Source organism: Hippocampus bargibanti, linkage group LG20 (assembly GCF_051943395.1).
Source record: "Hippocampus bargibanti isolate YZ-2025 linkage group LG20, ASM5194339v1, whole genome shotgun sequence".
Lineage (NCBI taxonomy): Eukaryota > Metazoa > Chordata > Actinopteri > Syngnathiformes > Syngnathidae > Hippocampus > Hippocampus bargibanti.
This window is the reverse complement of record NC_142753.1, coordinates 5,451,578-5,476,057: the sequence shown is the minus strand read 5'-3', so window position 1 is coordinate 5,476,057 and position 24,480 is coordinate 5,451,578. Positions and strand designations below refer to the sequence as shown.

General features: G+C 42.9%; 2 protein-coding genes across 3 annotated transcripts in view; both read left to right on the top strand.

Annotated features, from left to right (window-relative positions):
- The window catches only part of LOC148882800 (growth factor receptor-bound protein 10-like), a 38,498-nt gene extending 19,438 nt beyond the window's left edge, over positions 1–19,060 (top strand). For both annotated transcript variants that reach the window (XM_089023097.1, XM_089023098.1), the window contains 12 exons: positions 1,466–1,622; positions 4,396–4,511; positions 5,933–6,007; positions 6,367–6,504; positions 7,270–7,380; positions 9,471–9,569; positions 9,668–9,745; positions 11,238–11,354; positions 11,428–11,494; positions 11,582–11,669; positions 12,441–12,534; positions 14,088–19,060. In XM_089023097.1, coding sequence (XP_088879223.1) covers positions 1,466–1,622; positions 4,396–4,511; positions 5,933–6,007; positions 6,367–6,504; positions 7,270–7,380; positions 9,471–9,569; positions 9,668–9,745; positions 11,238–11,354; positions 11,428–11,494; positions 11,582–11,669; positions 12,441–12,534; positions 14,088–14,234 — 1,287 coding nt within the window. In that variant the 3' untranslated portion in view covers positions 14,235–19,060. The remainder of the gene's footprint in view (positions 1–1,465; positions 1,623–4,395; positions 4,512–5,932; positions 6,008–6,366; positions 6,505–7,269; positions 7,381–9,470; positions 9,570–9,667; positions 9,746–11,237; positions 11,355–11,427; positions 11,495–11,581; positions 11,670–12,440; positions 12,535–14,087) is intronic.
- Positions 19,061–21,619: 2,559 nt separating this feature from the next.
- Positions 21,620–23,633, top strand: rpl14 (ribosomal protein L14). Its single transcript, XM_089023249.1, has 6 exons — positions 21,620–21,672; positions 22,342–22,443; positions 22,560–22,654; positions 22,753–22,852; positions 23,048–23,101; positions 23,505–23,633. Exons 1-6 carry the CDS (start codon positions 21,670–21,672, stop codon positions 23,577–23,579), a joined length of 429 nt encoding a protein of 142 aa, XP_088879375.1. The 5' UTR covers positions 21,620–21,669; the 3' UTR covers positions 23,580–23,633.
- The last annotated feature ends 847 nt before the right edge of the window (positions 23,634–24,480 follow it).

Sequence of the window (24,480 nt, the reverse complement as noted above, 5' to 3'; positions counted from 1 at the left end):
TGTGAAAATGCCATCCTGCTCTCCAGACTGTTGCCTCTTTCAGGCTGCGGAGGTAAGAGACTTGGATTGTGATTTCCTTCATTTTTTTATCTGGATTGTGTCTTTGAGAGACTGTCTTGAACACGGTGTGTGTGTGTGTGTGTGTGTGCACGGTTGGCAAAGTGCAGGCATCGAGCCCCCCCCTGGCCTCCACCATCCTCCTCCTTCCCTCCACTGCTTTCCGTTTCCCTCCCCCCCTTGTCAATGTTTCACAAACTTTTCTCAAACAAAAGTCACATGTCATGAAATCACTCTTTTTATTTGGGGGAGGGGCAGGCAGCACTGTGACATTTTTCCCTCCCCCCCTCTCTTCCTTGCTAGTGTTCAAAGGCTCTCTCTTAGCGTCGCCGCGGAGGTGCTTCTGTTGCCGTGTGCCATTTTTCGGCGGCGGGGATATTTCCGAATCGCAGGAGGAGGTGCGGGTGGGGGTAGGGGGGGGGGGGGTATTTTTAGGCTTGATCCTCCCCTTCACCCCCGAGTAGTCCGTGAGCTCCTTTTGTTTCTCGTTCCGTGTCATTCCCAACAGTTGTTCCCGTTTGCTTTCTGTGCGGAGTTTGCTAGCGGAACGCCGGCGTTAGGCGCAGGATGTGAAGTACGTAGGTGTGCTAGCATACGCGCGCACGCGCGTCGTCGTGCAAGCGCCTTCTCTTTGACCTAATGTGCGTCACCGATTTGGTTTTCAAACACTTTCTGGTGTTCATGCACTCATTTTTTTTTTCATTCGTGCATATTTCCTGCTGCATCCAAGAGCAATTTTTTTGTATGTGTGCGTAACCGTGCAGATGGAGTGGTGTGAAGCAGCTGCTCTGTGGTTATCGGCGCAGCAAACGCACTCTCGGGCAAAATTACAGCAGAGTTTAAACGTCGCTTTGGGCGCTTGTCTCCGAAATGGTTCAAAATGGCGCAACAATGGGGCGGTCCTTGCGCTTTGAACTGTGCCCGCTCGCTGCTCCCGGCGCTGGCATTTTTTGTTCAAGGACATCTTTCCAAATATGTCCCCCGACTGTGAATATTTTTTTACTTTTACCCCTGGCGCCCTCGGCGTCGGCGCGGCAGAAAACGCGTCACCGTGCGATGTGCGCAAGCAAGTTTACATGCATATCCGGTCGGGGATGTGCGTGTGAGGGAGTTTGGTTGAGCCGTGGACAAAAGGGCTGAACCCGGCGCGCAGGCGCCAGTTTCCGGGACTTTGCTGCCTATTTTTTTAAAAAAGGAACTCTTGTTGGGGAGGAAAAGCGAGCGGGACTTTAAGGATGGACTTTACAGAGCATGCGGCGATGGAGGTAAACGGACGTTGGGGATCCGATTCGTCCCCGTCTTTCTGACAATTGAATTTTCCCGTGAAGCGGCTTAGGCCGCGTCGCTCCGGGACTTCTTCCAGCCTGCGACGAGCGTGACCTGGGCCTCCGCGTGTCTTTTTTTCCAGATAGTGAAGGTGTGGAGTGAGGACGGGGCCGGCAAAGTGGTGGAAATCCCAGCGGACATGACCGCCAGGGACGTATGCCAGCTCCTGGTCTACAAGAGCCACTGTGTGGACGACAACGCCTGGACGCTGGTGGAGCACCACCCCATCCTGGGCCTTGGTAAGCGCCGCTGCCGTCTGCCTTTTGTCAAAACCACTCGGGTCTTTTCTCAAACAAATTCAACTTGAATCACGTGGAGGTCAGGTTTTCACCATCATCTCCGACAGGATTTCTCACCATTTTTTCGGAATATCATCCAAATTGTGGTCCTCCCCTTGGCACACAAATAATGCATTGCCTTAAAATGGACTTAAAAGCGGCTTGTCTATTCATAAAAGCGCTCCAATAATGGAATTTTTTCTTACAATTTCAAATTAAGTCGCTGGCAGCATTTCATTTTGTGATCCAGAAATTAGACTTATCCCAAATTCAACTTAGACCTAATTTGATCTAGCCTAAATTGAACCTAGCCCAAATTAGACATAGCCCAAATTCGACCAGGGCCAAATTCGACCTGTCCCAAATTGGATCTAGCCCAAAGTCGACCTACCCTAAATTCGACCTACCCTAAATTCGACCTACCCTAAATTCGATCTACCCTAAATTCGACTTGGGCCAAATTCGACTTAGCCCAAATTCAACCTAGCCCAAATTCGAACAAGCCCAAATTAGACCGAGCCCCAATTCCACCGAGCCCAAATTCAACCTACCCGAAAATCAACCTACCCGAAATTCGACCAAGCCTAAATTCGACCGTGCCTAAACTCGACTTGGGCCAAATTCGACCTAGCCCAAATTCAACCTAGCCCAAAGCAAGCCCAAATTGTATTCCACTTAGCCCAAATCTCAATGCTACCCGAAATTCGACCAAGCCTAAATTCGACCGTGCCTAAACTCGACTTGGGCCAAATTCGACCTAGCCCAAATTCAACCTAGCCCAAAGCTTGTATTCACTTAAAATCTCAATGCTACATTTCGCACTTTGGTAATGCATTTGCAGACGTGAAGCTTGACCTTTTAACCCCCCTCCCCCGCCCTCCCATGCACAAAAAGTGACCCAATGTGGTCATGTTCTGTATTGATGCATGTTTAAGACCACCTAGCTTTAGCGTGTTTAATGAGGTCAAACACCTCTCCCGGGGTGTTATTCAAACACAAAAAGCTGTGCAGGTTGTTTGATTTAGAGAACCTTTATGTTGCAGTGGGGGAGGGGGTAACGGGGGTTTCCGATTGTGTGGGTGACTCGAGCGTGGCACAAATGTTTTGTACGCCTTCTATACGTCCCGAGGAGGAGATCGTGTGAGCAATGTTGAGAATTTCCCCCCTCCTGCCCCAATAATAATCCAAAAGAAATATAGCAAAACAATGAAATTTTCACAGCTTTACTCAGCTCCTTTTTTTCCGGGGTCTGTCTTTGTCCACCGTGAGGCTTTGCCACACCCAAACTTGCATTTTTTTTTTAGTCAAAGGCTCGCTTTGTGCATTGCTGCTTCATCTGCGTTGCTTGGAGAAAAAAAAACGTACTGGAGAGATGGAATGTGAGGTGAGCCGACAGAGGGAGGGTACAAGGGAAGGGGGGAAAAAGAGGGCGCGACGGAAAGAGAAAAAAAAGAGGGAAAAGGGGGGGGTGCGTGCAAAGAGGCCTGGAGTCGCCATGGACCAATGGCGGTTGTCGGTTGGACGAGCCCCTAGCACGCATGGCCAATCATTTTGCACTTAACCCCTCCATAGGAAATTCCCCTCGCTTGCTCTCACACACAACGAAGGTCAGACATTTCCACCCATGGGTTGCTGCCACATTCGTTTTTAGTATGCGGTTGATTTTTTTTCTTGAGGTATTTATTTTTTTGTGGGTGCGTTTGATAATGAGACGTGGGGAGAAGAATTATGGCTCAAGCCGCCTTGTGCGTGTGTCCATAGAACCTCCTGTCACTATCTATTTCTTCAATCATGTACACGCCACATTAACAGACATGCACGTGCACGACAGGCCCGCGTGAGCTATTAATGTCAGCCTGTCTGCTGCCTCTGTGCACTTTGCTTATGGCTCCTCCACCCCCCCCCCCTCCGGCAATCAGCCTAAATAGATGACATCATCTTCCTGCAATGCCCACACGGCCAAACCCTCCCCCACTGGCTCCCTTCGCCATCCCTTGCCACTTCCTCCCCTCTACCACCACCCCCCCCCCCGCTTTTGCCTCACAGTGCCTCTTTTCTTCTTGCTGCTGTTATACGGTTAAACTCGCTTCTTTTTTTTATTCCCTCGTGTTATCACAAAGATGTGGGAAGGAAAGATTAAATTTGACAGATCAGGCGTGTATTATAATATTAACTCATTCACTGCTAGTTGTGCAAAAATGTGTCCACTCCAGTGCCAGGGTTTTTGTCATTGTCACTCAAATTCCAGGACCCACAGAATATTGAGTTTTAGGACCTGCATTAACATTCAATGCAGCGGCGGAAAACTTTCTTCTTTCATCAAACAAAGAGATAATTCCTAAATGATATGGGTCTGGAGTTATATGAGCTTGAAATGAGGGCAGCTGTCCAAATTACAATGCAATACATACATATTGGTTTATACAGCGCTTTAACAACGCAAAATACAAATGCTGCCCCCTCATGGAAGGGAAAAACATTACCAGAGGTCTGGCTAGCGCTTTATCGGCACCAAAACAAGAAAAACCAAAGCCCAAACAAATTTGGGAATGGCGCTCTGTCATATTTTCAATTCCTGAACACATTTGTTAATGGCAGTGAATGGGTTAAGAAGAAGAGAGATTTCCTCAAAAAGTTCCCAGCAGACAATATCAAAGATATCGCCGTGACTCTCACTGTCTGTGTCTGTCTGTCTGTCTGTCCATTTGTCTGTCCATGTCCTTCCCGCCGGCAGAACGATGCCTGGAGGATCACGAACTGGTGGTTCAGGTTCAAGCTTCCATGAGCAGCGACAGCAAATTCCTCTTCAGGAAGAACTATGCCAAATATGAATTCTTCAGGAACCCCCTGGTGAGTCTCTCGCATCCTCGTTTTGACCTTTCTGTGACTGCGTCGCTTTAACACGCGGCGCTGCACACACACACGCACGCATGCATCGCATGCACTCCCCCGTCATGATTCTGCTTTGGCGCAGACGATATTTGTGGCAAATTCCGTGTCCTTTTTGTAGGTTCAGCTCAAATGCTTTAAGCTGTGGAAACATTCGTTGACGACCATGACTGTCTGTTAGCTCACACAGAAGTAACCTTTATTCTCGGCGTCATGCTAATATTTTCCTAATGAGGTGATTTCTGCCGTTTAACAATGTGGCCCCGTTTAGACCGTGGGTGTTACATTCATGACTGGAGGGAGGGGGTGATCGAACCCTCCACATCAATTCACGTGGTCCGCAGATTTTATATTACATACATTACATTACATTACAACACAGCTGTCAAAGTCAAGGCCCGCGGGCCAAATCCGGCCCGCCACATCATTTTTTTCGGCCCGCGAAAGCGAATCAAACTTGTTAAATTCCATGATGATTGCTAAAATCTGAGCCAAAATTTCATATTTTTGGATGTCAACCACAATAAAAGTCATTATTCTTGATTTCAGATTTGAAAACGGGTTATTCATTAATTTGCTGTGTGCTCTATATGTAATATTTGAAGGGATTTAAACATTCTAATGGGTTCCCCAAATTCATAACGGCCCTCGAGAGGAAACCATAACTACAATGTGGCCCGCGGCAAAAAATGACTTTGACACCCCTGCATTACAAGAACGGATGGATGGATGAATAGAAAGAGATGGATGGATGAATAGAAGGATGGATAGAAAGATGGATGGATGGAAGGATAAATGAATAGAAATATGGATGGATGGATGGATGGATGGATGGATGAATAGATATTTTATACATATGTACTGTATATGAAAGTGAAGTCTTTTGGGGGCCCCTTACAGTGCAGTAAATTATGCCTCATTAAAAAAATGAACAAAAATATCAAATAAATCAAAAAAAGCACTTTTCAGCATTTTTTAAAGATACGGCATCAATAAAAATAGTCGCACCCGTCAATTGGCGGGAGGGGGGGGGGGGGTCGCCTGATATGCCGCGCTCAGCCCCGTAGGGCCGCCGCACCGCGCCGCCTTTTCTGGTGACATTATTGCCGGCGTTGATTTAGGTGTGTGTCAAAGCCAGCAGGTGACCTCAGCTCTGTGGTAATGAACGCACTAAAACGCCCAGAGTGCCGGCCGCAGCCCTGTCAATCACACTAAGAGTGGTGCTGCTGGCTAAAGGGGATTACATCAGCGGGTGAGATCATACTGCATCCACTCTCGGGCTCAAGTCAAGTCTCTCTCTCTCTCTCTCTCTCTCTCTCTCTCTCTCTCTCTCTCTCTCTCTCTCTCTCTCTCTCTCTCTCTCGCTGTGTTTTTCCATGCAGAACTTTTTTCCAGAGCAGATGGTGGCTTGGTGTCAGGAGTCTGATGGCACAATCCCTCAATCACAGCTCTTACAGGTAAAGGGGGAAGGGGGGAGTCAATACACACACAGTGCCGCACGTGCCTAACAGCCGTTTTCATGGGGAAATCCAAAATTCTGTCCTTGAATGGAGTGAAATGAGGAGGGAAAAAAGTGTCCTCTCTTCCTGGAGGCTGTGACAAGGACATCTGTTGTCTAAAAATATGCATGAAGATTCATGCGCAGTCATTGCAATCTGCTAATTGCATTTGCCTGCTGGTGCTTCAGCAAGCCATTTACGAATAGAAGAAAATCGTTCTTCCCTATTCTGCCATTTTGGATGTTTGGTTTTTATTTTTGTTTGCATTCGCTGGCGTTGCGACCCGGTTCTCACTCGTCCTTCTTATTCTTGAACAGAACTTCCTGAACTCAAGCAGCTGCCCAGAGATTCAAGGCTATCTATTTTTGAAAGAACCCGGACGCAAGTCATGGAAGAAGCTCTACATGTTCCTGCGACGCTCCGGCCTCTATTTCTCCACTAAAGGAACCTCCAAGGTAATTCGTATCACGCAACGGAGTCCCTTGTGAAGGAATCGAATCAGACCCTTTTGCGAGAAAGCTCAGTTTTGATTGAGACTATAATGGAAGATAATTGCATCCCCATCGGAATGCGTCGTTTCTTCCACCGCTCCCGGGTTTAATTTGAAACATGATTCACATTTGCTGGCACGGTGGAGGAGCGGTTAGCGAGGTTGCTTCATGGCAGGAAGATCCCCGGTTTAGAAAGGTCAGTTGACCGACCCAAAGTTTCCCCTTGTCCATGGTGCTGACGCAAAATCTGGATTCCATCCCCGGGCGGCTGTGACAACACATTTTGCTGGAATTTCTAAATGTGAAATAGATATTTTTTTTGTGCCTGGACCAATATTTCTGTTTGAAAAGTTATAAGTACCACCAAAATAAATATAATTAATAATAGCGACATGAGGTAGGCAACTGGAATGTGACAACGTGCAGCTTCTCCCAGTAAGGATGCCAACATTGATGTCAAAGTCAAGGCCCGGGGGCCAAATCTGGTCCTCGAAATCATTTGTATTCGGCCCACGAAAGCTAATCAAGCATATCAAGTGCCACGATGCTTGCTAACGCCCGAACCATAATTTCAAATTATTGTATGTAAACCGCAATAACAAGCATCATTCTTCACTTCAGATTTGAAAACTGACCTTCCTATGGGATGCTGAATTACGACCTATCGTGATTTTTGACGAGTTACGTGATGTAACATCTCTGTATTGTTTTTTTCTCTTGACTAAACAGGAACCCCGACACCTGCAGCTGTTGTCCGATCTGGACGACAGTAACATCTTCACCATGATCACCGGCAGAAAACTACACAATGCCCCCACAGACTACCAGTTCTCCATTAAGGTAAGACAGACGACAAAAAAAATAATTATAATAAAAAAAAAATATAATAATCTGACCGCATTTCATTGATGCTGCAAAAGTGCCAAAACTTGATCACACACAAGCCTAACTGGCACTTATGCAATAGTGTAAAGCCCCTTTGTAACAGATGTACCTCCTTTGCAAGTGGTGTGTGTGTCTGCGTGTGTGTGTGTGTGTGCGTGCGTGTGTGTGTGTGTGTGTGTGTGTGTGTGTGTGTGTGTGTGTGTGTGTGTGTGTGTGTGTGTGTCTGCGTGTTTGTGTGTGTGTGTGTGTAGTGCGTGTGGGTCAGAGGACACAAGGGTTAAAACCACCCAGCAGGGGGTCAAACACACACACTCAGCACTGTGCGTCCCATTCCGGGCGTTATCTGCGGTGGGTCACCTGCTGATCTGGGATAAGCCCAACAGGATAAGCCAGGATGGGTCCAGAGAATCTTTCCATGCGACCCCACCCCCCCTTCTCTGAACACCCCCCAGCTCGTTTACACACACACACACACACACACACACACAAAAAGCACGCATGCTAAGCGAGCGTCGTGTCAAATGCTGTCAGCGGGGGTGACGGTGCAGAAATGGGTTAGGGATTTGACTTGACGGGTGGTGGCTGCATCATCGCTATGGTTACGTGAATTAATTCATCGCTGCTAGGGTAGGAAAAAGAAAAGGACAAAAGCCCGGACGATGACGCTCATCTGCTCTAAGTGTGTAGCGCCGCATTGTGCGTGCGTAATCAATGCTCGTGGGTGAAACCAAATCTCCTTGGCTCCCCCTGTGAACTCTCAGAGGTGACAACTGGCCGCCTGAGAAAGTTTGCAGGCTTTTTTTTTTTTTTTTACCGTCAGCGTTGAAGAGAATGCAAAGCTGTGGCGTGGAATGCTGAACTTGCAAAAAATGTCAAAAAGCATTTTATGGCGACTGAATCAAGAATGGTAGACTACACCACAGATGGTTCTGCTAAATTTCAATTTTTAACGGCCATCATAAAGTCAAGCTGAGGTCGGTGGAAGAGAAAATTGAATATAGCGCACTAACAACAAAGCTGCAGGGGAGAACAAATCGTATGCAATGTTGCCCCAAAAGATGCTGAAAGCTAGTCGGTAACTATACTCCACCTTCACATTGTTTTGTTTTCATTGTGTTTTGCATTGTGCAAAATGTATTGATTAATTCCTCAAATAATTAATGACCGTATTTTCTGCCACACCTTCAACAATTGACATACAGTAAAGTCTCGTTATATCGATATCGGATATATCGATAGTCCTGGTTATATCGATACTTTTTCTATGCACGCACTGAGAAAATTACATGCAAACAGGGTCGGATATATCGATAGTCCCGATTATATCGATATTTTTTCGGACTCCCTTGAATATCGATATAACGAGACTTTACTGTATTTTAAAACGTTTCCCGCACACCAGATTATGAAGCGCATGGTCAGCTTTTGAAAGAAAAAAAAAATATTTTCGCTGTGCCTTATTTGTGGATCCGTTCCACACGACACACAACAACATAATGCGAAAAAAGAAAACAAAAAAACAACCATCGATGCTCTGCTCCCCCCTACCTGAGACCAGGGACCTATCATAGCTGTGTCCGGCGCCGCCATGTCTGGACAGTAGGGATATATATATAGGGCCTAAACTACCAGTAAGACTTTAGTTTGCTAACGAAGTTTCTTGGATAAGAAGCGAAACGTCCGACACCTTCAAAGAAGTACAGATGGCGGCTGAAGAAACCTTTTCATCGATGGACCACTCCTGTACGACTGAGAGCTTACACAGACAAAATCAACCAAAAAAAAAAAAAGCAAGGCTCGTGAGAGCACTTGCTGACGGCTGCCTACTCGTCGGGTGCCATCTTGGACTTCTTTTATGTGTTTTTTTTTCTCCGCCTGTTTTTGCATTTTTCTTCCATGGCAATCAATAATACATGAATCTTAAAGCCATCATGAATCCATGAGTGGGCGGTGAAATCGCTCGCAGTCCCAAATTAGGCTCACGGCAATGCGCCGCAGCACTGCTTGTGGTCAAGTCACATGTCGCTGATGTTCTTCGCTTGCAGCCCAGTAAAGCCAGAGGGGACTGTAAGGAGCTGAAGATGTTATGCGCCGAAGACGAGCAGAGCCGGACGTGCTGGATGACTGCCTTCAGACTTCTAAAGGTACCCGATTGACTCAACCGATGCGTAATTTTGTATTTTTATTTTCCACGTTCACCCCTTTCACACACCGATACTTCTCCTTCTTCTTGTCTTGGCAGTACGGCCTTGTCCTATATAAAAACTACAACGTCCCCCAGCAGAGGAAGACCAACCTGTCGCAATTCTCCACGCCTGTGGTGAGGATCTGTTTGTGACATCATCCCCCTTGACCGGCATGCTAACGCTAACGTTAATTCTCCACTCATCCAGCACGCGTCCACACTGAGCCATTAATTGGCTGATGAATTGCAGAGCTGTTCACTTAGATTCGCACGCCTCTCGCTTTACCGAAACACATTTGCTTCGTTTACGGCTCGAAATTGCTCATCGGCGTGAATGCGAGCGTGATAGCTTAACATGAGTCCTCTGATGGACTGGTGACCGGTCCAGGGTGTGCCACGCCTCTCATCCAAAAAGTTTGTGGGCGGCATGGAAGTTTATGCACGTTATGTAAAAAAATGAAATAATAAAAAAAAAACACTTTTGACTCAAAAGAAAAGAAGCTGGAATCATGCGCAAAAATATCAAGAATAATACAAGAGGCATTTTCACAGTTTGGGTGAAAAAGTAGTCTGCAATGTGATACCATGTTTCTGATTAACTTATTCACTGCCAGACGACGTGCAAAAATGTGTCCACTTCAGTGCCAGGGTTTTTGTCATTGTCACTCGAATTCCAGGACCTATAGAATATTGAATTTTAGGATGACATCAACATTGAATACAGCGTTAGAAACCTTAGACTCTCTTTCATCAGAAAAAAAGAGTTAATTCCTAAATTACATGGGTCTGGGGTTATATGAGCGTGAAATGAGGGTGGCTGTCCAAAGCACAATGCAATGCAAACAGTGGTTCACATAACGCTTTAACAACAGCTGAAGCTGGAACAAAGCGATAACATGGCAAAATGGGAAATGCTGCCCGCTTGTGAATAAAAAAAATCATTGCTACATGCCAAGGCCATCGCTTTATCGGCACCTAAACATGACAAAACATAACCCGAACAAATTCGGGAAAGCCGCTCTACGTCATATTTTCAATTCACGAATAAATTTGTGAATGGCGTTGAAGGAGTTAATATGAATTCATCCATTTGATTTTTGTCATATTGATTTCACCTTTTTTCATGCATCAATCTAATTATTTCTTCTAAAATGTAATCTTTTCGCTCATATTTCTGCATGTGTAATACAGATTGACTGTATCTCCATTATTTCCTATGGGAAGTCTTGTCTTAGTTTTGGAACAATTTAATTTTAGTCCGACTTTTTAGAACAGAGTAATTCCCGAAACCTAGATTGCATTCCACCGCCATCTTTTTTGCATGACAAGAAGTTTGTGTCTTTTCCCATTCCAAGTAGTTGTCGTTGATTAAAATGATTCCCGCAGCCAGGCCAGTCAACCCAAGGGGGGTGCGGGGGTTGGGGGCGTTTGTGATGTCCAAGTGGACTGAAGTGGGTCTCTGTGCAGACAGGATTTGTCATGCCCCAGTGAGTGTGTCTGGCTTGTTAGACCTCTGACCTTTACCCCCCCCCCCCCCCCCCACCTTCCATCACCCTTCGCCAACCCTTACCACCACTCCCACTCTACCCCTTTCCTCAACCCTGCCTCCCCCCACCTCTCCTAACAGCGAAGTGTGTCAGAGAACTCCCTGGTGGCGATGGACTTCTCGGGACGGACCGGCCGGGTCATCGACAACCCCGTGGAGGCCCAAAGCGCCGCCGTAGAGGAGGGACAAACATGGCGGGTAAAAGCAAATCACGTGGAATCAATTCAGTTGACCGTGTTTGATGGTTCTCGTTCTCCTTCATGTCACGTAGAAACGAAGTCAGCGTATGAATGTCCTGGGCAGCCCGTCGCCCCTGCACCCGTCGTCTCTGAGCACAGGTAGACACCGACGCCACGGCGTACGTACAAGCGTGAGGCCGAGATTCGTGACGGTGCACTCAACGTGTCCGTCTTTTTGTCCTCTAGTCATTCATAGGACGCAAGTTTGGTTTCATGGTCGGATTATGAGAGAAGAAGCCCACAAAATGATCATACAGCAAGGCCAAGTGGACGGGTGAGATTGCGTCATCGGGGACATTTGTGCTAGGGGGGGAGACTTTACTGTTCGCCTGCAAAAAAAAAAATCGAGCAAATAGACAGCTTTGTGGTTTATACGTTGGTTACACCTGCAATTGTAAATGACAAACCCAAGCTTATTTATCGTCCTATTAGCGTGATTGACCCGTGAGACAAACCAAAAACCTGTCAAGTCACTTTTTCCAATACGCTCCTTCATATTAAAAACAATTAAAAATGTGCGAGCTCCAACAAAAGGCACGACCATATCACATCCAGATGGAAGCAACCCCAAACAGAAACAAAATCAAAAGAAAGGAATCATTCGCAATTTTCCTAAACATTTCAAGGGAAGCGGCTGTTATATGCCATGTCGATTTTATTTTATTTTTTTAACATGTCAAGAATGCTATGCAGGCAAATCATCACGTTTTCACTTAACATATTTTCCGGCGTATAAGGCGCACCCCCGAAGAATAATATATTATAAACTTATAAAAAGGTGCACCGAACTATAACGTGCATCTTCTATGAATGAAAAAAAGTTGTACAAATATATACTACCCTACTTACGAACATTTGAGTTACGAACAACGGTACATACGAACATTTGTTTTTTCATATTTTATGTAGTTTTAATTAAGTTTATGTAGTTCCGTATAGTTACGTCGTTTTATGTAGTTAATTACAACTACATTGGAGTTATCAGTAATAAAGTACATACTTATACACCCGGAAAATGTGGTAATTCTCTCTTGTGTTTTCGTAGGTTATTCCTCTTGCGGGACAGTCAAAGTAACCCCAAGGCCTTCGTGCTCACTATGTGCCATCACCAGAAGATCAAGCACTTCCAAATTTTACCGGTGAGTGAAATTAGAGAGATTGTTATGTTGAGAAGTCAACCGAGTTAGCTTGTGGCTATCATTAGCAAAATGGGGAAAAAAAGCTTTTTAAAAAACTTGTGTTTTAGCTTGCAATCGGGTTAGATTTTTCTTTTTCTTTTTTGTAAACGCTCCTAAACGGACGGGACATGATTGCGTAATGTGGAAAAATCCGAAGGCAGCCAAAAAGTCAGCCAATGGAGCGCCTTGAGCTTTGATTACAGAAAGCATTTCCTTTTTGGCATCATCTGGCTAATCTTATGCAATCACACAACATTCGTTTCCATCCAGAGCCGCGTTCATTTTATTTTTTTATGTTTTGTATGAAAGATAAGAAGAGTCGGAGGCCTGTGTACAAATCTTCTCTGACATATCCCAAAGATTCTTATGGGATTAAGGTCTGGACTGGACTCTTCTTATACCCCTGCCCGTTGACTTTGGAACAAGGTCCATCTGGACTCATTAGATCACATGATCTTTTTTTTTTCGCCATTGCTCCAGAGCGCAATGTTACACTCCCAAGAAAATTGAAGCCTCATTTTGCATCACTTTTCTGGAGGCTATACAGCTATTTGGAACACGATTGTTGTGCTTTTGTAACATTTTTTCACAATTTAAAGCACATTTTGCTGTACATCTAAAAATAAAATAAATAAAACAAATGAATGAATAAATATATAAATATACTAATGAATAAATATGGACATACATAAATAAATAAACATACAAATAAATACACTGATTATGCAATTGATTAAGTAACTAATTTATTTGGTAGTTATTTAATTAACTAAAACTCAATAATAATTATTATAATTATTATTTTAATATTCTTCTTAGCATCGTTTTATAATTCTTTTTATACTAATCATAATTATAATAATAGTAGTAATAATAGTACTAATAATAATGATAGTAATGACATTAATGATAATGATATTGATAATAATAATAATTGTAATAATAATAATAATAATAATAATAATAATTATTATTATTATTATTATTATTATTATTATTATTATTATTATTATTAGTGATGATAATAGTGATGATAATAACAGTGATGATAATAATAGTTATAATGATACTAGTGATAATGCTAATAGTGATAATAATAGTGATAATAATAGTGATAATAATAATAATAATAATAATAATAATAATAATAATAATAATAATAATAATAAGAGAGTGATATTGGTCCCCAAAAATGTTTTCATGATGATCACGACTATCGATTTTCGACGAGCTCGGATGACTTTCATGGTTCTCTTGTTTTGCAATGAGCCATCTTTGTGTTTTTTTTCGCACTCCAAATCTTACATACCATATCAAAGAGAATCTCGTAACTCTCCATATTAAATATCAACCAACAAATTAAGCCAGCTTCATGCTAACATGATGTGAAACGCCTTCGGGCGGGCAAAGTAAAATTGCCCATCCCCGTTTAACCGTTAATCCAAAATCTGATGGCACATCAAGAGCTGGCGATAAGAGCCCATTATACATCTGCGGCTTGTTCCCGCTCTTAGTGCGAAGAGGACGGTCAGGTGTTCTTCAGCCTGGACGACGGCGCCACCAAGTTTACCGACCTGATCCACCTGGTGGAGTTCTACCAACTCAACAGAGGAGTGCTGCCCTGCAAGCTCAAACACCCCTGCACCGCCGTGGCCTTGTGACACTCCTTCTCCTCAACCCTTTCAAGTTTCTTGGTTTGCACACCTCACAAATGACCCCCCCCCCCACCCTAAAGCACCATCAAGACCCAAGACCCTATTTTTCTGCCCCCGGTGAGTGGAATCTGGGTGAAAAAGTGAAGCGAGCTTTTTTTTTTTTTCGCTGCCTTATTTCTTGTTGCGGATTGTGGAACTCCTGCATTGCTACGACAAAGACCGGAACGTTTGTGATGGCGCACAGAAGCTTGTGAACGATGGCTCTCCTTCCATCGAATCCCCCCCCCCCCCCCCCTCCTTTTTTCCGATCCCACTCTTTAATTTCCCCCAGGCCTGATAAGCTGTGGCGCAGGAAGCGCCACCCTACTTCTTCTTCATTGATCATCAGGGATGGAGGGGAATCCCTCCGGGTCTCGAGCAAACTTTGGATCCAGGAGGGTTTTCTCAACCTGTGCAGTCCAGTCTGGATAAGCTGAAACCATGACACCCCCCCCCCCCCCCAACCTATCCCCACCCCAAACCTAACCAATGTGTGTGCGTGTTTTCATGTGTGTTTTCGTGTGTGTGTGTGTGGCTCTACTGCTGTGTCCGGGATCAAGTCAAGTGCGAGGAAAAGGATCTAAACAAGCAGGGGCTTCTCAAAAAACAAAAGGACAAAGGAATGTTCATCAGGAAGGCCGTGACGAGCCTCTCTTTTTAGACTTGATTACTTGATGTCATTTTAAATGCTGTTTTTATTACTGTTGATTCAATGCAGAACTAGTTTGCACTCGTGTGCGGGGAGAGGGGGGCGGGGGTGGTCAATCACCGCTCAATCATCATCGTCATCCTCCTCCACCTATTGGGAGAAGCGGGCATGTCGATCCCCATTTGATGGGATTTAATACGAGAGGAGGCTTTTGGTGTGTGTGTGGTGGGGGGGGGGTTACTACTGTAGGGTGAATGGCAAGACAGAGAGAGAAGAGGAAGACATAAGAGAGGGAAGGGGGAGGTGCAACTAGGAAGAGCAGGAGGAACATATGAATTTGCCGTTTTGAAATGAAAAAAAGGCGATTTGTTAGCTTTGTGAATGTCATTTTTGCTTTTATTTCCACCCCCCCCCAACCCTCACTTGAGTCTTTTTTTTCGGCTCGCCGCTTGCACATTTTCGACCATCTTAATAGTCGAGGCATCCTGAAAACTGCCACTCCCCCTTAGCCTTCCCCTCCCCACCCCGCTTGAAAAAAAAAGACAAAATCAAAGAAAAGCACTCCCACGATTATTGCTTTTTTAAATGATTATTTAGCGTGGAAACGAACAAAAAGACTTGAAGTGTGAAACTCAGCTGACTGCGCACCAAACACACAATCAATTGAGCTTCACTTGCCTTAAGTGGAAACATTGAGCCTTGTACATACAATTGAAACATATATATGAAGATGCACACACAGCAATGATTCATCTTTTTTATTTGTATTTTTTGGGGGGGCGGCGGGGGGTGATGCCACTGTCGAAACTATATACTAACTATGGGTCAACAAACGGCAAAAAGCCTGGCTTTCAAAATCCACCCTAAAATCCGTCTCGGATAGCTCACGTTGTTTAATCCATACGCAAAGAATGATTACTTTTATTTTGGCGGGGGGGGGGGGGTCGGTTGCTCCTGGGTGCGTTTTACTGTGCGAAGATAAATGTTGCTAGCTGTTGTCGGCAGATTTCTAGCTAAAACACGCCTGTGCTTTTGACAGATTTATCACAAGTTATTGACCCAAACTATTGTCCTTATGTTTTTTTAACTCATTCACTGTGCAAAAATGTGTGCATTCCAGTGCCAGGGTTTTTGTCATTGTCATTCGAATTCCACGACCCATAGAATATTGAGTTTTAGTACTACATAAACATTCAATGCAGCGTACGAAACCTTAAACTCTCTTCTTTTATGAGAAGCAAAACAGTTAATTCCTAAATGATATGGGTCTGGAGTTATATGAGCTTAAAATGAGGGTGGGTGTCCAAAATACAATGCAATACATACATATTGATTTATATAGCGCTTTAACAACAGCTAAAGCTGGAACAAAGAGCTAATGGGGAAAAAAAGGCAAATGCTGCCCAATTGTGGAAAAGAAAAAACCTTGCCCCAGAGGCCATAGCCAGCGCTTTATAGAAATGTAAGCATGCAAAAACAAACTCGGGAATGGCGCTCCACGTCCCATTTTCAATTCCCAAACAAATTCGGGGATGGCAGTGAATGAGTTAAACGATTTTACCGAACTCGCTGGCTAGTCGCAAATCCGCCTACAAGACCCCGAAAGGGTCATCCTTTCATCCTTACAAGGTATTATACAGTCAAGTTGTATTTAGTTGTTATGTGCTGCACTATGCATTTCGCCAAGTAACCAGGCTTTCGGTGGAGAGGGGAGGAATGGTTTCTGGCACTAATGAGTTGTATGTATGGCTAGCTCTCGGAATGCCTCGGACTCCCATTTGGGTTCATTTCCTGGGAAATGAAACTAAACGCTAGTTTCTACCTATTTGATGAACGATGACAGTGGGTTATTTTATAGTTTGTATAAGAACAAATGTCTTGGAAAATAAACGTCACCGCCGCTTAGTCGTAAAAAGATTGCTATGTCGAGTTTGAACAGATTTTTTTTTTTTTAATCAATCCGAACTGTATTATTATTTGTTGAATTCTTGTCTTGCGTGCAAAGGATGTCATTCCCCGGCCGGCCCTTTAATCACCCCCCTTCCCCAACACCCTACCACAAAATCCATCTTGTACCAGAGCAGGGTTCGCACAAGGCGCAGCACCATCTCACTTTGCCCCACGTGACCAACCGGAGGGGGGTTCTTATTCGTGGATTGGATAATGCTTGAACAACCCCTCACCCCCACCCCCCGCACCCTCCACTCCTGCCCCTGCAGCCCGCTTGTGTCCAGTCTGTAAGCTATGAGCCTGTGATGCATAAATGTGTGTGTTTGTCTATGTGAGTGACCGTGTGTGTGTGCGCGTGTGTGGCTCGACTGTTATTGTCAACTGCTGGTCATCCATCCAACTTGCCTTGTAGAGACCGTTACGGAAAAGTTGAAGGGGGTGCCTTAGAATCTCATGTCATTAGAGGAGAGGGGGGATGTTGAAACACATCATGAGACACCAGTCGACATTTTTTATACCCCCCCCCCTGCCACCCCCCGCCCTTTTTTAAAATTATTTTCACTGTGCCCAACATGAAAGCAGCCATCTAGTGCATCCTTGGTTTCCAAATGAATATGTGAAAACGATGGTGGAGCTCCCGACACTGTACCTTAGGTCAAAGATCACTATGTATGGCTGTTAGGCTTTGCCCGTGCCGTGTTAAAAAAAAAAAGAAGAATGCTATTTTGTCCTTCATTCATTTGTTCATGATGTATACGCTGACGTTATGATGTATTTACTTTTTTGTGTGTCACCGAATGACCATATAGATAGACACTACAATACAGTATTAATTTAACATGCAAATTTTATCTTCAAACAGACTTCAAACTACAACTTCACTCATGTCACATGTCAAGTAATGAAAAAAAATATACAATACTTAAAGCGACAGGACAAAATGTTTTAAAGTGACAAGAAAGGATCGAGAGGAAGCAAGAATAGCCGCGTGACAAAGTTGTCCCATGAATGAAAAAAAAATGGCGAGTGGGCAGAGTTAGAAATTCTCGATGGAAAACTTTTTTACGTATGGGTGAGTCCCGAGCTTTTGAGAAATAAATTGTATTGTTTGCAAGTAATAAAAGTCCTAATTTTCAGCAGGTTGGGGCAGGGTGTAACTTTTGCATGTAATAGCCAAGTTTTAAATCATAAATAAATAAACAAATAAATTGCAAACAAATCAATTTGATAAATAGGTACCTACACAAAAATACATAAATAAAAAGAATACGCAAATACATCAATAAATACATTACGAAATAATAGAAGGGGGGAAAGTTGCAAACTTTTAAGGAAAAATAAGTTATTTTCCCCGGATGATTAAAAAGTCACATTTTAATGAAAAAAAACTAGATAGTTATATCCAAATTATTTTTATTGGGGTAGCAAAATTCCAATCAAAAAGTCATGTATATTATTTTAGTGAGCAAATGATATTTCTGGTAATCTTGTGACCATATTCCCATCAAATGATACATATTCAGCATATTACATTATTTTCATGACTCTTAGCATTTTTCCTGTTATTGACCTTTGTCATTTTTCCGATTTAATTTTGAAGTTTTGTTCCACTCTGGAACTTGTACTTGACTCTGTTGGTTTTGTGTGATGTTCAGTTCACACCTTCACCAATCACGTCGCGTTTGATTTCACCCTTTCCATTTCAGTTTAGATTTTTAACGTTCACGCTAACCACACGCGCACACATTGATGTTTTTTTTTCTTTAGGGATTTTATTAACAGCGTTGATGAAAGACGGTCCACCTTTTTTTTTCAGCGTAACAGTCAACTTTTAGTGGTGCCTCTGGTTTCTTCATCCACTCGTTCTTGATTTTTTTTTTCAGTTATCGTCAAGCCAAACAAGTCCAATTGTCAACTGTGTTTTCATAAGCTCAAGTCATCATAAGCTCCATTCAAACAACAAAACGTGTCAGGAAAAGGAAAATGGGGAAGGAAAAAAACAAACAAAATATCCACACGTGAATTGTGTTTCACTCGTTCTTTTTGTGCTTTTGCTTCATATTCTGTTAAGTGTCTACACAGCTCCTGGATCGACATTGTATCCTGTTCAGGTATTTTTTTGTACAAATAAGGGACTGATATATTCTCTGTTTATTGGAAATTAGAATAAAATATGACGTTGCTATAAACCAAATGGCCTGGCTTGCTAATTATTAATTTCTCATCAAAGGTGTTTGTTTATCTAATCAACTAATCAAAAAGTCCAAGATGGCGCCCAAGAAGGCAACCGTCAGCAACTATTGCGAAAACTCTGACGTTGGCCTTTAAGAAGGCGTTGGTGCCCCTTTCTGGGTTGCCAACTCGAAATCTGATTGGTTAGAGCAACAATTTGATCGACACAGGGCCCTCGGAATTGATTGTGAAGGCGCCCAGGTAGATGTCTGACCCTGGTAACAAATGATGGCTGAAATGTGTTTGGTTAAATGCTCATACCTGTCAATCTGTAAGTTTTTGCCGTACAAAGTACAGTCAAACCTCGGTTTTCGAACTTCTCGGTTCTCATCCCGTTGTCATGTCATATTTTTTATGCCCCGGTATACAACCGAAATTTGGTTCTCAACCAAACTAAGTGCATCTGAATGCATCACTCGACTACCCTCCGCTTCCTTATACGTCACTTCCTTATATGTCATGTCTTCGTCATTGTGACCAATGCATTAATATTGTTGTTGTTTTATTTTTGTGAAAATTGATATATTTGGTGGTGAATTTGACATATTTGGTTAAGATCTCCTGAATAGTATGATTTTAAAGCAACCAGAGGATGGTTTGAAATAGTTAGTGTGCCCTGTGTTTGCCCAAAGACAGCTGGGATAGGTGCCAACACGCCCCATGGCAGAAAGATAGAGAGATTTTTATGTACAGATGGTAATGTTGATGTTAAAAATTTGTGAAAAAAGTTTGTTTGTATAGAATTTTACACATGACCTGCTCTATTATTATGTTTTTATCCGGTTGATGCGATGAAATAGTTACAAAGTTGTTTTCTAGAATTTGAACGGATTAAGATTTTTTACATTGATTTTAATGGAAAGTGTTGTTTCGGTTTTTTATACAAATCGGTTTTCGAACAGGTTTCTGAAACGGATTATGGTCGAAAACCGAGGTATCACTGTACATTTATTATGCATTTTAAAACGTGTACGAATGGAATGAAAGGAAGCTGAAACACAATTTGAAATTATTTTATAAGAATTCATGGACAAAATATAATTCACATCAATCTGTGATTCTGATATTTTTAGGCCAGCAGAGAAGGCCTTGCAGGCCCTGACGGTCCACCACTGTCTCTAGATCATTAAAATTCACAAAAGTTACATGAAATGTTTCCGTCGACGCACTGTATGTAGGCCTGAACCTGAAACTGAGCCATTTCACGTGACCGCGTGGAGAACCTGATGATTTAACACTCCTCAGTTGAAGGGGTGAACGAGCCCCCCCACATCTGTTCCGTGTACAGTACTGTACAAGCTTGCTTTAACGCATCATAGCTTGATTAAACAAAGCCTACACTACATCAGAGATGATTTGTCAAACAAGCATTACTCAGATTTTCCAAACATGAAACACCAGTGTCAGCTTCAGTTAAAATATTGCTCTCTAACTGCAACCATCTGTGCGTGTGTTTGCATTCACAAGTGTAACTCATCATCCGTGTGCATTCGCGTTCTGAATCATGCTTAAATGTCTTTCCAAAGCCACTTCCAGGTACGTTCATTGGATCTCTGCTCAAACAAAGATTATAGACGTGGGTTATGCAAGGTTCACATGAAAAAAAAAAGAATAAAAATAAATAAAATGCCCGTCCACCTCCGCACGTCACCAAGTGCCCGTGTTCTCATCAGGGGAAGCTGATAGGTCAGACAGGAAGGGTGACAGGTCAGACAGGATTTCCCTCGCCGCTAACAGTTGGGTACATAAATATCAAACTCGGAACAAACATGGTTTTTTTTGGGGGGGGGGATAAGGCAACAGGAAACGCCAAGACAAAGCGTCTGTGACGAAGTTCAAGTGGGAAGGAAAATTTCTTGAGAAATGCAGTTGTGTGTGCCTCAGTAGGCCTTGACATCGTAACAACACGCCATGAGCTATGAGTGACTGTTATGTAAACACACTTTATACTGCAATTTAAAGCAGAGGGAGGGAAACTGTCAGTGCCAGCCATGCGAGTCTAAAACGACTAGAACATGAAAAGACTATCAACCCAAACATGTTTTCCACAAATACTTCTAATGCACATAGTCGGTATCAAGTTCAGGCACTGTTCTTGCATGACTTGTTGTCCCAAAACATACATTTCAGAATCAGAAAGCCTTTAATAGTACCAGAATGGGGAAAATATATGGCGAATTGAAGACTAAATTGCCGAGAGGCGGGGGGGGGGGGGGGGGGGCTTCTTTTGAGTGTCAATTGTCCGATGTAGACCTACTCTTGCCCCAAGTTAACCGGGATAGGCTCAAATGTTGTACAACTTCAATCAAGTTACCATGAGAATCGCAAAAGTCATTTTGAAAAATAATTTAGAGGTATTGTGTACTGTAGACCGTACATTTGTATGCTTTGTGTTTGTAATGGAAAAAGCAACTGTGTGAAAATAAACGCCTAGCACAACTACGCGACGCTGCCATCTTGTGTTCAATCTGTGTACGACAAAAAAAGAAACACGCATGCGCGCCATTGACCAGAAGTGACGTAAGCATCTACCGGAAGCCATGTCGTTCTTTCTGCTCGCGAGCCTCCATCATGGTATGTTTGCCTGAACTCCAAGCACGTTCACTACGACGTTTTTACTTATGTGTGCGTTGAACTTGTCACAGCAATGACCATTTGTGAAACCAAAACACTTTTACACCCTTTCTCGAATAATCTGACGTTACTGAGTGCGTTTTTGAGGTTGTATTAGATTACGGGAAAATGTCGGCTATCAAGTGCAGTACAACGTGGTCCTGACGGGAGACAGGGCCGAGAGCACCGCTGCTAAGATAACCCTGTTTCAACTAAAACTGTAATCATTATCATATAACTGCATCGCGCTTTTTTAGTAAATTGCACTGTCTTGTCACATTCATACCGGCTCATACGCGGCACGAACGTTGCAGTTAGCCGATACCTCAAGCGATGTTCCGCACTTGGAATTTTTTTTCGGGTTCTTAGTGAATTTCGCTCCCGTGATGTATATATGCACACATTGTTGAATGCATTTAGTCCGAATTAATATTCAACAGTGAACGATTAGAGCTCGTATACAATTAATGCATATACATGTCTACTCACCCGTGCATCTATCCATCCATCACAAAGCAAATTATTTTGCCAAAAATATGTATGACGTGGCTAGCTGTTACATTGTTTGTGGTTATGTATTTTGTACAGTTTTTTTTCCCTGCTTTTACATTCTAACGTGTTCTTTCTCAGGTGTACAAGCGTTTTGTTGAAATTGGTCGCGTCGCCTACATCGGTTTTGGGCCTTACGCCGGAAAACTGGTGGCCATTGTCGATGTCATCGACCAAAATAGGGTTAGTGCTTTCCGAAAATAACATGATTTTTATTTTTACGAGTTAACATCATTGATTTTGTGATTTCATGTGTGTGGCTGGAGAAAATGTAAACGATTTGTTTGTCACATTTCCAGGCTCTTGTTGACGGTCCGTGCACTGGTGTGAAGAGGCAAGGAATGCCCTTCAAGTGCATGCAGCTCACAGACTACGTCATCAAAGTACCTCACAGGTAGGCATGAATTGTATATGTCACACGCTTCGATTTGTACACGAGCCGCTGAAAGTGTGTTGCCTACTTTACATCTGTTTTTGCGTGTTGGCTCACAGTGCTCGGCAGAAGTTTGTGAGAAGAGCCTGGGAGAAGGCCGGAATCAATGAGAAATGGGAACAGAGCAGCTGGGCCAAGAAGATCGAGGCAAGAGCGAAGGTAAAAAAATGATCAGAAGCTATTGATATTTGTATTGAAATATCTGACAACGTACCAAAGGGTTGCAAGACCAGTTTTGATCAAAGGAAAAAAATTATGTACAAAAGATTTAGTTTGCTGTTTATATTGTCCTCGGCTCTTCTGTTAAAGGCCGAAGCTGCATATAACTTGACTTTTTATCATATTTCTCTGCAGAGGGCCAAAATGTCCGACTTTGACCGCTACAAGGTGATGAGAGCCAAGAGGATGGTAAGTGATCTGATGAGTGTTTACATTCTGTCCAATCTTGTTTTAAAAAGCACACGTGAAATCTTCCGAATACATGGTAGCAAAATTATCTATGATCCAATAAAATCCACATTGGAACTTTGTGGTCGTAATTGCAAAACTCAGAATTATATTGAAGAGGATCCTCAATTATGACGTGATCCAACAAACACCAAAATGTGAACAGGCTTATTAGCACATCCATGTTCCTGTGACGGAAGGAAAAATATCAGACTCCTGTCGAATCTGCCGTTCAATATTGCGGATGCTATTTGCGCTCATTTAACTCTGTGCTAAAATAGCTCACCTTTTGTTATTGTTCATGAAGATTTAACCTGCAACGGCTGGAAGCGCTTATTTGTATTTGTGAACTTTTCTTGCACAGAGGAACAAGATCATCAAGCATGAGCTGCAGAAACTCCAGAAGCTCCAGAAACAGGAGGCAACAAAGAAGAAGTGAAATTCACTTTTTTTTCCAAAATAAATAAATATTCTGGTTGGTTCCATGCCTTTATCTTGGCTCCTTCGGTGCTATGGTTGTGCGTGGAAATCTTTTCTTTGGGGTGGAAAATTTAGGCAGACAAAATAATGGCTGTATTCATTTGACTATAAAATGTAATGTAACCACACAAGCATATTCAAGGTTCACCTTTGGCATATATTTTTTTAAACAGTTGTTTGTTGAATAGCTCACGTCTTTGTCAAAAGAGCACACTTATTTGGGAGCCATATTGTTTATTTTTAGGCTCCCAGGAACTTAATTGACCATCATTGCAGATCTTCATTTGCAAATAGATCTTGCTACTATATTTCCTTACCACAATGATGCTGACCTTTGTGGTAAAGAACTGTTGGACCGAATTAAGTTTCAGTTAGCTATAAGTAGTGTCTAAAAGCAATTTTAAACCCTTTTGAGTTGGGCAAGGGGATCAATTACTGCTATTTGAGTAACAGAGCGCTAACTATCATACGATATGTTATGCAAATCTCAGCAATATAGCTGTCTAAATATACCGCACTATTCACATTGACTGCCACAGTGAGGAAAATTACAATAAATCTGAATAGATGCAAATATAAATGGATCTCAGAGTATTATGGACATTTTACTGTTAGTGAAATGGAAAATCCGCGATATGTGATAGACCTTTCTCGAAAGTTACTACGATGTAATCGATTCAAACAATTGATGGATGGTACGGCACATGAGTTTTGAGCTAATTACAATACTGATGGATTTGGAAGCCAAATTGGGGCGGAGGTATATTACACAACGAAAGAGCAAAATGCGTTTTTATGCCAATAGAGGGCAGTCTACATTCAATGTTGCTTTTGTTTACATTACAGCTTTTTAGTAAGGA